This window comes from Thamnophis elegans, chromosome 8 (genome assembly GCF_009769535.1).
Source record: "Thamnophis elegans isolate rThaEle1 chromosome 8, rThaEle1.pri, whole genome shotgun sequence".
NCBI lineage: Eukaryota > Metazoa > Chordata > Lepidosauria > Squamata > Colubridae > Thamnophis > Thamnophis elegans.
The window spans coordinates 75,882,967-75,897,886 of NC_045548.1; the positions used below are offsets into that span (position 1 = coordinate 75,882,967).

Genomic DNA, 14,920 nt, shown 5'->3' on the forward strand with positions numbered 1-14,920 from the left:
GTTCAATTGCCTCCTGAATAAAAAAAAAAAAACCTTTGGGATACCAAGACTGAAATCCATGTATTCAAAAATGTGGGTTTGGAGCACGGTTACATGTTAAACATTTTAGGCTGTCATTAATATTATACAATTTGATGCAGATTTATTTGGGGAGAACCAAAAAATTGGTCTCCCTTTTTTTCAGCAAAGACCGTCGTATTTTTATTTCATTATTTTGCAGCTAGTCCTTACGACCACAATTTTGATCATGTGACCACGGGGATACTGCAATGGTCGTAAGTATGAAAAATGGTCATACGTCACTTTTTTCCTGTGCTGATGTAACTTGGGACGGACACTGTGAACTGTTGTCAAGTTGTGGACTACCTGTATTTTATCTTATGTTAGTTTATTTAAAGCATTTATATAGCCATCTATCTTTCAACTAACTCTGGGCGGCTCCCAACTAGAAATTAATAAACATTTTAGAGCTATAAAACCCCATTAAAACATTAAAAAGAAAAACTCTGGAGGCAACCAGTTCTGTTTTCTTTATTTTTGCACTCTGCCTGGACAGAAAAGGAGCTCTGAATTTGAGTTGCTTCTTCCCAGAATGAGCCGTTCAGCCTCATAGTTAGACTTCCTTTTAGATGGCTACAGAGTCCTCAACATATGACCACAATGGAGGTCAAAATTTTCGTTGCTAAGCAAGACAGTTCTTAGGTGCATTTTGCCCCATTTTGCGATCTTTCCTGCCACAGTCATTAAATGAATCACTGCCACCGTTAGTAACATGGTTATTAAGTGAATCTGGCTTCCCATTGACTTGGCTTCCCAGAAGGTCGCAAGATGGGATCACGTGACCCCGGGACACTGCAACTGTCATAAATATGAGCCAGTTGCCAAGCGACTGAATTTTGACCATGTGACTACGGGGACGCTGCAACGGTCGTAAGGGTGAAAAACTGGTCATAAGTCACTTTTTAAGTGTTTACTGAAAAAATGACTGTAATTATCCCTCCGTACCCCTCAATCCCAGCTGTATTATTCACCTGTCATGCTCTTTATCCACCAAATGATACCTGGCTCTGAAGGCCACCAGGTGTGCATAGTAGGCTGGCGCAGGGATGGAAACAGATCGAGTACACCGGACGTAAGTATGACACAGTTGGTAAGTGAGGATCTGGAGTTCGTCTGAAGAGAAGCGATTGTCATCCCAGAGAACATGGTAATGAGACGGTCTGCTTGTGCCCTGGGAAATGGAGCACAAACAAGGTTAAGGAAAGGTCTCCATCTCTCCATAGGTCACCTGTCTTTTGGCACTCCAGACTTCCCAAAATTGCCCAGAAGAAGCATTTCTATTTTGAAGAAATGACAAAGTAACCAACAAGTGCTGTGACGTCCTGGAAAATCAAAGGATCCAGTCTATACCCAAAGGTGCAACTGGGCTTTCCTGTTTTTTCTTTGAAGACATTTTGCTTCTCATCCAAGAAGCTTCTTCCACTCTGGCAAGATACTGGGGGTAGGGGGTGGGGGGGATTTCAGACTACAGGAACCAGGAGCACTACTCAGGTGACCCTAGAAACATAGATTGATTGATGGATTGATTGATTGATTCAGTTTGTATGCCACCCTATTCCTGAGAGACTCAGGGCGGCTAACAATCAAAAAGGGAGGGGGGTACAGAATAAAAATAAAAAGACAAACACATTTAAAAAACCACAACAGTCATAACCTCGGATGGGGCTGGAAAATTCAACAGCCCCAGGCCTGCCGGAACAGCCAGGTCTTAAGTGCTTTGCGGAAAGCCGGAAGGGTGGTGAGGGTCCGGATATCAACGGGAGATCGTTCCAGAGAGCCAGGGCAGCCACAGAGAAGGCCCTCCCCCGGGGAGTTGCCAGTCGACACTGGCCGGCTGATGGAATTTGGAGGGAGGGAGGGAGGCAGGCAGGCAAGAAAGAAGGAAGGGAGGAAGGGAGGGAGGGAGAGAGAGAGAGAGAGAGGGAGAGAGAGAGGGAGAGAGAGAAAGAGAAAGAAAGAAAGAAAGGAAAGAAAGAAAGAAAGAAAGAAAGAAAGAAAGAAAGAAAGAAAGAAAGAAAGAAAGAAAGAAAGAAAAAAAGAAAAGAAAAGAAAAAAGAAAGACAGAGCTGCAAACAGAGCAAAGGGCATGTACTCTTTTGGAATGTATATATAGTATGATCAAAGTATTTGCAATATAAAACTTTCTACTTCTCTGTCTCTTTATTTATTGTTATCCCGAATTCCTGAAAACTTGTTGAGTGGGGAGGAAATTATTTCCTGTTCTCTTGTCTAAGGGAACCTTTTCTCTCCTTTCATGCTACACAGAAGGGACTGAAAATAAGTGTCATTTACACTAAAAGCTAGAGAAGTGGAACACATTCAACTACACACACATGTGGCTGAGAAGGACCTGACCCAGAGATCTGATGACACCCCTGTGTGTGTGCATGTGTGTTGTGTGCATCCAGAAGATACCTGAATACCAGCATGACTACACAGGTAGAAGTCAAACTCCGAAGGGTGGGTGATTTTTGTGTCCACAGTGGTGCCTGCCGGAATGTTTCCACTTTTCCCAACCTGTGGAAATATAACCAAAGGATGCAAGAATTGACATTCTGACACTAAAAAAAGAATGAAGTCAAAAAGTTGTTTCATTTGCCAAATTTTGAGGTCACAGTAGTATAGAGCAGCAGTCACCAACTGGGGGTCCATGGTCACCATGGGGGTCCGCGACAAAATGTTGGTGGTCCGGAGAAAAATTATTTGCATTTTTTATATTGCACTAAATCAGGGGTCCTCAAATTATGACCCCCTAGGACGGATATGTGCAATGAATGCTTGTGTTGCTGCAGAGAGTCTCCCCCTTCGGGGTCTTTTTATGTAGGTCAGGAGGAGGTAGAAATTCCAACTTGGGGTCTGCTTCAGCCTCCTGGTGAGAGGCTTTGGGCGAAGGCTACAGGGAAGTGCCGCTGATGGCGAAGAGCCGGAGGGCCTTGTTTCAGTGGGACTGCAATATGGCCTGGAACTGGCTGACCATCTCAGCCCACTGAGCCTCCAGGTGCCGGTACCTGGCCTTGCATTCCCGCAGGTCTTCCCTCTGCTTGGAAAGCCTATGTACCTAGTCCTCAGTGAGGTGCTTCTGCTGAACCTCCTCCTCAGTCAGATCCAATTTGCACTGAGCTGTTTTGCCAACTCTTTCTCCTGGTGACTGCTTGGTTCCAACAACTGCTTCCTGTTGGGGCCCTAAGGAGTATGGGTGGGCAGGCGAGTAGTGGCTGGGAAGGGAGGGGTGAGTAGAGGCTGGCGAGGCCCTTGACGTGAGTGACATCAAGTTGGCCACACACACCCAGTCACATGATCACCTAGCTACGCCCACTCAGACAGTCATTAGGCAGATCATATTAGTGGTCCGCGGGATGTAAAATTATGAATCTAGTGGTCCCTCAGGTCCAAAAGGTTGGGGACCCCTTGTATAGGGCATGTTGGCAACTTAAGAGATTTCTAATTCCATCACTTGCCAATTTCTCTCCCCTCCCCCCAAAATATGCAATACTTACTCTTTCATTTTTGTCGGTGCAAAACAATCTGGTGTGATGCCTCTTCTGCACCACAATGAAGGTAATCCCTGGCTGGTAATCTTTTTCTAGCTTAATGCAGGCTTCTCGGATAGCCAGCAATTCATGATGAAGAACCTGCGCCAAGAAAAACAGGAGGGAGAGGGAAAAGATCGTTTGAAACCTTACCAATCAGAAAACTCCTCCCACCTTGTTTATTTATTTGGATTTTCCTTCAGGTATTCTTCATCACCTGCAGCAAAACAGGTGATCTCAAGCAATGCAAAAATACCAGAGCCAGAGCCACATTCTTGACTTAATGAGATTAAACTGGGAAGATCTGGGATTAAAAAGACACTGCAATAATAAAAATGTATATGCGTCCAGACATGCTACTCTGCTGAGCAAAACACAATCTTATTATCACAACCCTGCAGTCATTCATTGTGAAGATCTGGTTTAGACAGCACTGAATTCAGATAGTTTAGAGGAGGGAGGCTCTAGGTCAAACTCCAACCAGAAATGCTCCTGCATTTACAAGGAGCCAACTTTTTTTTTTTAAGGCACAGGGAATACTCGACTTGCGATCACATTGGAGCCCAAAATGTCTGCGGCTAAGTGAAACATTTGTTAAGTGAATCTTGGCCCGTTATAAGTGAGTGAAGCGGGCAAACCAGCGTCTGCATTTCCTGCGTCAGATGAGGAGAGCACATCTTTCTCCTGATATCCTGGCCACTTTTTACAGAGGCACGAGGCACAAACTGCATCCCTGTTTGGTTTGGTGGCAGCAGTGCCTCAGATAGAAAGCCCATACAGAGAGCAGTGAGGACAGCGGAGATTATAGGAAGCTCCCTTCCCGTTATTCAGGATGCTGCTTATAAGCACTGTGTGCTTAGAGCTCAAAGCAATGCTAGAGATCCCACACACTCATTTTGTGGTAGTCCTAGCAGGAGTACCAGATTCTGTAACAGCTTTGTTCCCTATGCCATCCACCTGATAAACTCGCAAGATTCATTTTTCTCACCATATACATGTATACATGTTGTTTCTCTGTGTCATATAATATATATGGGTATATACATAATTCTGCATTTATTTATTTACAGTATTTTTGTCATGTTTATGTAGTACATATTGGAGGCAGTAGTGGGAATAATTTAACAACCGGTTCTCTGCCCTAATGATTTCTTCCAACAACCAGTTCACCAAACCGCTCATAAACTTAACGACCGGTTCTCCCGAAGTAGTGCGAACTGGCTTAATCCCATCACTGATTGGAGGTGGTGCTGTATGCAACAAAATTTCATTTTAATGTATGCTGGTTAGTGTACATTCAAAGAGACAATAAAGTTAGTCTAAGTCCAAGAAAAGGAAAGCAAGAACAGAACCTGTTGAAACTGCCCTTCGGAAACACCGTCTCTATAGAAAATTATCCGCGTTGGCTTGAATCGAGTTGATTTGTAAAACTGGATCAGCAGCTCCCTAACCATGGCAGCCAAGTCTTGAATTATTTCTTGGCGGTGCTGCTGGACCCTCACAGTGGCACAGTAGCGGTTCGGATGGGCATCCATGCTGCCTACAACCTGGGGAAGAAAGCGAGGATGTTTTTTGTTTAAAAAAAAAGTGGACCATGGAATTTAGCATACCGCAACTTTAAGTAATGTTCCTCCTTTTTTGCAACCGAAATAAAGCCTGTAGTAGTTCAACAGGTGAAGTGGCTTATAAGTTCAGAATTCCCAGCCAGCCTATGTCTGGCCTAGGCTTCCCAAGAGCATGAAGCAAACTCCTGGTCCCGACAAATACCCCTTTTATTAATTTAATGTGAATTCTACTCATTCACATCTAGCAAAGTCTTTCAATTTACAGTCACAGACCTTATCTGGCTTGGAGAGCTGCCAGGCTGATATCTTGAAAACTTGGCAAGGAGTCTCAGAGAGTCAAGAACCAATGAAGCGAACTAATTGTGCAAACTTCTGCAAACTCCCCTTTCGCTCCTCTTTTATTTCCTCTGGGAGGGGCCATTCATCGTCCACCTGTGGCCTTACTCCCAAGTCGGCCCTTGCTCAGCTGTCCTTTTGTCTGGCAACTCTGTGCCTGCACACACTGGGAACAGGCTCCAGCTGTTCTTCTGCCCCACAGATGTCTGACTCCAAAGGCAGCTGATAACTGTCAGACAGCTCATCTCTGCCTCCAACGCAGAGCCCTCATCAGAGCCTTCCCCATACTCCAGGACTGGCCCATGTTCCTCCCCAACCTCCTCACCCTCCAAATCTGCTGCCAGCTCTGCTGGCCGTTGGCAGGCCACAACAGCCTATTGCTTGGGAAGTGGGAATACTAAAGAATTAAGAAGTCCTTTTAAGGCAATTTCAAGAGAAGACTTCTTCAGAAATATTTTGGACAAGGGATGGGGGAACAAATGATGGATAAGTAGGAAAAATAATGTCAGCTAAAACACAAATATCTTAATGAAAATGCAGGCAAAACTAACGTTGTTGCAATATATCCAGCAGTATTCAACTACGGGAGGATAATATACATGTTTTTGTCCTTTGGGTGTTTATAACATCCATTTTTTTAATGTTTGAATTTTTGTTTTGTTTTTTCTTTTCCTTTCTGGAGTTTGTATGTTAATGTTTTAAATAAAAGTTAACAAAGAAAAAAGAGAAAGCAGGTGAGATTATACTACCTGAGACTTCTCAGGAAACCGAATGAGAAACTGCTGGTGACCTTTTACCGCTGCACGATAGAGAGTATTTTAACTCACTGCACCTGTGCATGATTTGCCAAATGCACAGTGGCAGATAGGACAGCACTCCAGAGGGTCAACGTCATTGCCCAGAGGATCATGGGTTGCCCTCTCCCCTCTTTGGAAGAGCTTTATAGCTCCTGATACTTTAAGAAAGTTCAAAACATTCTTAAAGATCCATCTCATCCTGGGCATCCTTTTTTTGAACTATTACCATCTGGCAGACGGTACAGGACAATAAAAACAAGGACAAATAGGCTGAAAAACAGCTTCCATCCCAGGGCAGTAGCTATATTGAATTCTACTGTATAGTGCAATATTAATGCCATATCGGGTTTTCAATTTTAATTATATAGAAAGTGAAGGATGCCTGGTTTACTCACAGCAGCAATAGATGGCTTCTTCCCATCTCCAGCTGGTGGGTGAGTGACGTCTGCACCAAGGAAAATGACAGGCTGCTGAAATACCGGAGGCCTAATAGAAGAGAGAACATAGCAAATATTTACACAACGCAATCAAGGAGGCAAGCTTACCTTTGCATGTTCTCTAGCAAACTACACAACACCCGTAATACAACTTGTGTTTGCCAGCACATGTTTCCATCTGATGAAAGTCAAAGGGCCTTGGGCACCATCTCTCTACCTTGGACCTGAGTTTCAAAGGCTTAGAGGCAGCTGTGGCACTTCCTGCTCGGCTCTTCTGTGCAAAGTGACCAGATAACGCATCTTCTCAATAGAAGAAGGCCAGATGTGCCCAGCAGGATCAGACTGGACTCAGAAATTCCAGAATTCAAATGGCCAACCACATGGACTGAGAGAGCTTATAGACAGCAGCAGAAATGGCTAGCCTTCCTGTGGTTCTCAACAGCTGGTTGTCCAGCCTGGAAGCCATCTTCTGCATTGGGCCTGCCACATTTAATGCTGTGGGAAAATGGGTGGGGGGATTATATGGAGTATGGGAGATTATATATAGTCTAAATAACATTCCTTTCTCAGAGAGTCCTTGCCCTGCACCTGGAGGGGTGTGACTGGGAGGCATATCTAGTTGGGGACGGGGCCTGATTGGGCCATGGGATGGGGATGTGGGTGCTGGGCAGGGGTTTGGACTTTCATTTGGGTGGGGAAAACCTGGAAACTTTCAGATTCGTGTTTTCCCAGATGTGCCAATATGTCATCTCTAATAAAATGGAAACACGAACCTTGGAGTCTTTTTTCATTGGGGGTATTACTTGGAACCCTGACACTGGCATTTAAAGTACGTTTATCTGTATATCAAGAGCTTATGGACAACCATCACCACTGTAGCTAGGGACAGTGTGGCTGAGTGAAATTTGCCTAATTCCTTCCAAGCACTGGTAGTCCTTGACTTAACCAGCATTCCTTCAGCAAACATTCAAAGTTACAAAGACGTCGACTCAGCGTCTCTGCAATCACGGGATCAAACTTTGGGCCCTTGGCAACTGGCATGCATTTGATGATTGCAATGTTCACATAAACATCATTTGCAACTTTCCCAGCTAACTTCCAACAAGCGAAAAGTAATGTGGGAAAGCAGATTTGCTGAACACCTGCGTGACTCACTTAACAATTGCAGCAAAAAAAGGTTGGAAAATTGGGTGCAATTCACCTTGCTTAGAGACAAGAGGTTCCACTCCCAACTGTGGTCGTAAGTCGGGGACAACCTGTAATCTGAGTTGATGTCCTGTAATGCCTCTAATTTCTACATCATTACAGGTAGTCCTTGACTCACGATCACAACTCAGCCCAAAATTGCTGACGCTAAATGAGACATTTGTTGGGTGAGTGTTGCCACATTTTACAACCTTTCTTGCCACAGTTGTTAAATGAATCACTGCTGTTGTTAAGTGAATTTTGCTTCCTCGTGGACTTTTGCTTGTCAGGAGGTCATCAAAGGAGATCACGTGACCTTGGGACACTCAAACCGTCATAAAGATGAGTTGGTTGCCAAGGAGCTGAATTTTGATCCTGTCGCCATGGGGATGTGCAATGGTTGTGTGAAAAACAAACATCAAGTCCCTTTTTTTCAGTATCGCCGTAACTTCAAACAGTCATTAAATGAGCTGTAAGAGAAGGACTCGCTGTCATGACTTTTTTACCTCTGTTATGTTATAAGACTTCTCTTTGAAGCTGGAAAGAGTCAAGCGATGAAGGGTTTTTGTCATTTTGCAGAGACGTAGCTCCAGCCAACTCTGGTGAAGATGTGTGCATGGAATCTTTTTGTAACTCTGCTTAGCCAAGTCTCCAATTGAGCCCCATTACAAGCTGTTTCGGCACTAACACTGCAGGAGGTTGCTACCAAAGCAGTGGTGGGTTCCGGATTCTGTTCCAACCAGTACGCGCATGCATCGTACTTGCCTGTGAAACTTCCACAAGCCTCCGTGACGCTCCAGCTGTTCGGTGGAGCCTCGCGCAGGTGCCATATGCACCATGCGCATGTGCAAAAGAGCCAAAGGCTTAAAGGACAGTTAAGGAGCTCGGGCAGGTGGGCCCTCCGAAGCACCATACCGGAATGGTACTCAGTGCTCTGGCCAGGCTCCGGTACGCCCGTACACCGCCCGCATACCGCCTGCAACCCACCACTGTACCAAAGAGACATAAACTGGGGAAACATAAGGTGATCGCAGAAGAGTTCTTGGTGATCGTATTTCAGAGACACGGGGACAATCCAATTGACTTTGTCATCAGCCTTCCTGATGGAAAAATCTGTGCTAGTCTAAGGAGGGCTACCACTGGTGCCGACTGAGTTTAAAATATGATAGCAATAGCAATAGCCCTTAAGACTTATCTACCACTTCACAGTGCTTTACAGCCTCTTCTAAGCAGTTTACAGAGTCAGCCTCTTGACCCCAACAATCTGGCTCCTCATTTTATCAACCTCGGAAAGACGGAAGGCTGAGTCAACCTTAAGTTTGGGGAGATTTGAGCTGCCAAATTGCAGGCAGCCGGCAGGCAGCAGAAGTAGCCTGCAGTACTGCATTCTAACCACTACGCCACCTTGGCGTGGAAAACAGAGATTCACCTCGGCTTAGAACTAAATGACGGAGGGAAAGCAGTGGGAGCCAAGAGCGTTTGTTTTTACACCAGCGTTAAGTGTTAAGTTGCAAGTCATTTACGCTCTGGCTTATGGATGGAGAGATGCTGGTGCATTACAGAACGACAGCCAGCCATGAGGACTGCTGGGAACTGTAACTGAACCTCTGGGGTGCCTACAATTCCTCCATCCGTTTCCAACTTATTGCTAAACAAAACTATGGCAGTGACATGTGACTATCTTTTAAAATGGCCCAGAAGCTAAAAGCAGTGAAGAATGCAGCTGGCCAGTTGTTTGTAGACCCCTCTCCCCCCCCCCCTAAAAAAATCAAAGTGTGTTCGTTTGTTGCCTTTATTAGTTTGACAAATAACTCAAGGTGGCCAATATAAGTAACATTCCCTTATCGGCCTATTCCTTGCATCAGCTGATCAATGGCTGATTTTCAGACTCATTCAAAATGTTGCCCGTTAAAAGTCCATCTTACTTAATTTTTAAGTATTTCTACAGTTATATGCTGTAATTGTTCCTAGCTGACAAGTCAAATTATGGTGCTGTCAATAAACCATGGTTAAATTGTAAAGTAGCACAATTTGAGGGCCAATGGGAGATTTTTCTCTCCCTTCTTCCTTGTTCGAATTGTTATGCCAACACAATATGTAATAGCTTTAAGTCTTGAGTTGTTATTCTTTTTTTCAGAGTCAACAACTCGGCCATGAATGAAATTTATAATTATTTTGCCTTCCCCCTCCTTCAGCCACAAAACTAGTCACAACTGGAAGGTTGCAACATAAACAAGAGGCCTTCACAACTTCCAGCTTGATCCTTCAAAACACAATTCAAAAGTTTGGGATTCTGCCTTGTTATAAGGCATTAATTAAGATTTAACCACAAAAACCAAGCTATTTTTTTTTTAAAGAAATGCTGCAAGATAAAATTACCCCATGTTGAAAAGAATGATTTGTTTGGATTTTTTTTAAAAAAAATAATCTCACATTAACTGCAAATGGGGTACCTAGACCAATTGTTCAACCAACGTCACCAGCACAGGACCAGTGGGGTACTTACTCATACCCTGAAAATCCTTACCTTCCTTGTGGCAATAAAATGTTATTAACTCCTCCTAGTTTGACATTGATCTTTAAGCACAAGTTAGAAAGTGTCTGCGGGGTAGTCCTTTGCACATTTTTCATCTGTACACACTGCGTGGCCATTCCCAACACCGTATCACCGACCCGCTTCACTTCGGCTGCCGAGTCAGAGAAATGAAAAGAGATGCTGTTAAACAGATCAAGGTGATGGCTCTGATAGCGACTTAAGACTGCTTAACCCCAACTACAATCTCTTTTTCAGAGCATCTTCTCATAATGCCCCTCTGAGATAAAGCAGGGGACGATCAAGGAGAAGGCCATGGGCCACATGACACCTATGTATCTTTCTATAGAAGCGAATATTTGTGGCTCGGGATTGAAATGAGGGGTCATTGATAGTCACTGAGCGTGACTGTTTTCTTGCAGATATTTTATTATCAAACTAGGTTACATCATCAGCGTATAGGGCTTGTTCTTTTTATTTACTAGTGGCTTGCAGTGTCAGTGTTGGTAGAAGTGGACTTGGTGGTCGCTTTATTGGGCTGTTGTTTACTGTTAGCTTGTCTGTCTGAGTTGGTAGTTCCTTGATTGGGGTATTTTTTTGCCAAGTACCCCCCCCCCCAAAAAAAACACCCTTCTTTTTCAAACTTTCTTGTTCTTAATTAGCTACTCACTCAGAGTTACTTGTTCGAAATGGAAAGCCATATAAAACAAATACAATCAATGTAAAAAATAATTATTATTGTCATTTGATTGACATTTCTAAGGCAGTTTTAAGACTTTGGGTTCTTGCCATTTTATAAATCTTGTAATTAGTATTTTGTTTATGCATCTTGATCTATCTCCTCTTTTGTATGAATTACTTTGAAAATTAACTGAAGCACAGTATATCTGCAATACAATAAATGCTTTTCTATATAATTTTTAAAAAAGTAACTCATTGTCTGTTGTCGATGGGAGGCAGATACGTTCTAAATTAAGGGTAAAATTTAATCTTCCACCACTAAGAATTTATGATATAACAGCTGCCGATCAAGATATATATCATAATGACACCCTTCAATCACTTCTTTACAATCCAACTATCTTCTAAAATAGATAGAATTCTGGCATTCTCACATGCAGCCTTCTGTTTTTGAGGAAAAGACTGTACAGGAAGATACGTTTCGATACTCCATGTATAAATTTTTCTTCTTGTGACATTTTAGAAGAAACTATCACACTAAGCTATCAAACCTGCATTGGGTTATAGTTGATGAGCATTGTAGATCAGACGTTTCCAAAGTTAATGTAGAAAAGTAATTCATAACTGAAATACAGAGGCAGCAAACAAAGAGAACCATCTCAAGAAAGTGCCTTGAGGATCACAGTGAAAAATCACATATTCACAGCAGTGTTTTTCAACTTTGACTACTGGAAGATGTGTGGACTTCAACTCCCAGAATTCCACAGCTGGCTATGCCAGCTGTGGAATTCTGGGAGTTGAAGTCCATACATCTTCCAATGGTCAAGGTTGATTTATAGTAAGGCAAAAGGTGACAGAGGCATGTAGGTCTCTTAAACTGACCATAAACAGGAGTTTTCCCAGGTAGAATGACAACCACAAGCTGCAATCCAGAATAGGTGTTCTTCAGGTGACGGAACATTGGCTCCACACTGTCTGCTCCCTGGGCGTATTTACAGAAGCAAGGTTGACCTTGGATGGGCATTCCTGCATCTCTGGAAATTTTCCTCAATTGTTCAGTGAAGGTTCTGGTACATTAGAAAGAAGCAACAACACATTTTAAGGGCAGGAACCAAAGTTTTACCTAGCCATGTAACAAGACATCACATTCTACGCTCTACCATTGTGGACGTCCGATTCCAGAACCCATTTATGCCAATCCTTCTAAGCGAGAGTAGAACCCGTTGCATCCATAACTATAAGATTCTCCCTTTAATCCTTTCCTTCCAAAATTATATTAGGCCAGGAAACTTGAAACAGCCCCTTCAAACTTTGCAAGTCTGAAAGGAGGCTGCCTACTTAAGACTTTAAAAGGAAAAATGATTTCTTCAATCAATGATCAGAACAACAGGGAAAATTCAACATTACAGAACAAAAATGTAGCGCATTACACTGAATACATAAGGTAAAGGTAAAGGTTCCCCTTGCATATATGTGCTAGTTGTTCCTGACTCTAGGGGGCGGTTCTCATTTCCGTTTCAAAGCCGAAGAGCCAGCACTGTGTGAAGACGTCTCTGTGGTCATGTGACTAAATGCCAAAGGCACACAGAATGCTGCTACCTTCCCACCAAAGGTGGTTCCTATTTTTCTACTTGCACTTTTACATGCTTTCAAAATGCTAGGCTGGCAGAAGCTGGGACAAGTGACAGGAGCTCACTCCGTTACGCAGCACTAGGGATTCCAACCGCCAAACTGCTGACCTTTCTGATCGATAAGCTCAGCATCTTAGCTACTGAGCCATCGCATCCCTTTAAATGCATAAAACCATGTCTAAAATTCTAATGTCACACTCATGATGTAATTCTCCCAGAGTATAATCACTATCCCAAAACTAATCCTGCCATAATTTGTAAGTACTTGTTAAAGATTATTAATAAATTTGAGAGATTCCCCCCAAAAGGTCCTTATGACCCGGATTTGAAGTTCTAATAACTGGAGCCCTGCCATGTGGTCACCCGATTGGGATGCTTGGCAATCAGCCAGAATTTATAGCTGTTTCAAATGTCCTGTGGTCATATGATTGCGATTTTATGTTTCTTCCAGAAACTAGTGATCACTTCCTGTTCCCAGGAAGAAAAAACACCCATTGCACATAATGTGTTCACTTAACAACAACTCCATTCATTTTACGACTGCTACATTCATTTAACTATTGCTACAAAACAGGTCGTAGAGTCAAGTCTGTGATGACCCGCTTAATGGCCAATACAATTACAACCATAAATCAAGGATTACCTGTAATTTGAAAAGAAATGCTGTGGTTGTCCATGGAGATTCTCAGTCATCCAGGTCATGGTTGTCCCAAAGGTACTTAACACAAAGAGCTGAAGAAGCTTCTTGAATGAGAAGCAAAACATCTTCAAAGAAAAACCAGAAAGTCCAGTTGCCTCTTGGGGGAAAAAAGCACTTTTGGGACAACCATGACCTGGTGGACTGAGTATCTCCATAGATATTTAGCTATGTACTTTGAGATTCAGAGCTGAAGAAGCTTCTTGGATTAGAAGCGAAACATCTTCAAAGAAAAGCAGAAGGTCCAGTTGCCTCTTGAAAAAAACAGCACTTTTGGGGCAAATTCTCCAAAGCATTTGAGAGTAGGACAAGAAGCAATGGGTGGAATCTAACCAAGGAGAGAAGCAATTTAGAACTAAGGAGAAATTTCCTGACAGTTAGAACAATTAATCAGTGGAATGACTTGCCTCCAGAAGTTGTGAATGCTCCAACACTGGAAGTTTTTAAGGAGATGTTGGATATCCCTTTGTCTGAAGTAGTGTAGGGTTTTCTACCTAAGCTGGGGGTTGGACTAGAAGACCTCCAAGGTCCAATTCTACTCTAAATATTGTATTTATTGCAAAGGGATGCAGAGAAAACACCGGGTGATCACAGCAGGGCAAGGGAAAACTGGAAGAAGACGTGAACAAGAGGCCGCTCAACTACAGACTCACTTAAGATGGACTTCAGTGCACTGGCGTTGGGGAGCGAAACACGCAATGGCCCAGACCTTGATTTCAATTCCAGTATGAAACTGTTTGTTCCTCATATCCCAGACCCCCTGCACTGGGGTCGCAATTGCTTTGTTCTAGAGAGAGATGGGGGGGAAAAATTAAGTTGAATGATTTCCCAGAGCCAAAAAAAAACAAACCACCCCCAAAACAAAACTCTACAGTGCAACAATTTCAAAACACGTCTGTCTTTTGATGTCAAATCCCCTGGATGCTAAGGGGGAAAACAAAGGTAGCCACAACGGAGTATTCATAGACCAGCCCACATCACGGCTCATGGTGTCAAAGCTCTCCTTGGTCAGACCCACTGGTGGTCTTCGACTTACAACTGTTCACTTAGTGACCATTGAAAGTTACAACAGCACTTAGGGTTGTTTTTCACACTTATGACCGTCGCAGCATCCTCATGGTCACGTGATCATCAAAATTCGGACGCTTGGCGACTGGTTTATATTTATGACGGTTGCCGCATCCCCCAGAGTCTGTGATCCCCCTTTTGCAACCTTCTGGCAAGCAAAGTCAATAGGGAAGCTGGATTTACTTAATGACCCTGCTACTAACTTAACAACTATGGCAAGAAAGGTCATGAAATGGGGCAGAACTCACTTAGCAACTGTTTCACTTAGTAACGGAAATTTGGGGCTCAATTGCAGCCGTAAGTCAAGGACTACCTGTGGAATGGATTGCAGACCAAAGAACACCTTAGTGCAAAAAGTGCACAGTGGAAAGGTAGAACAGGCGTCTCAAGGGCACCTTCA

At 43.3% G+C, this 14,920-nt stretch overlaps 1 protein-coding gene across 2 annotated transcripts in view; it reads right to left on the reverse strand.

Moving 5' to 3' along the window:
- AGO2 (argonaute RISC catalytic component 2) overlaps positions 1-14,920 on the reverse strand; it is a 55,213-nt gene that overhangs the window by 4,865 nt on the left and 35,428 nt on the right. For both annotated transcript variants that reach the window (XM_032223164.1, XM_032223163.1), the window contains exons 11-18: positions 14,106-14,239; positions 12,007-12,191; positions 10,438-10,597; positions 6,684-6,774; positions 4,943-5,137; positions 3,558-3,692; positions 2,476-2,577; positions 1,032-1,231 (exon numbers count right to left, since the gene is read on the reverse strand). In XM_032223164.1, coding sequence (XP_032079055.1) covers positions 1,032-1,231; positions 2,476-2,577; positions 3,558-3,692; positions 4,943-5,137; positions 6,684-6,774; positions 10,438-10,597; positions 12,007-12,191; positions 14,106-14,239 — 1,202 coding nt within the window. The remainder of the gene's footprint in view (positions 1-1,031; positions 1,232-2,475; positions 2,578-3,557; positions 3,693-4,942; positions 5,138-6,683; positions 6,775-10,437; positions 10,598-12,006; positions 12,192-14,105; positions 14,240-14,920) is intronic.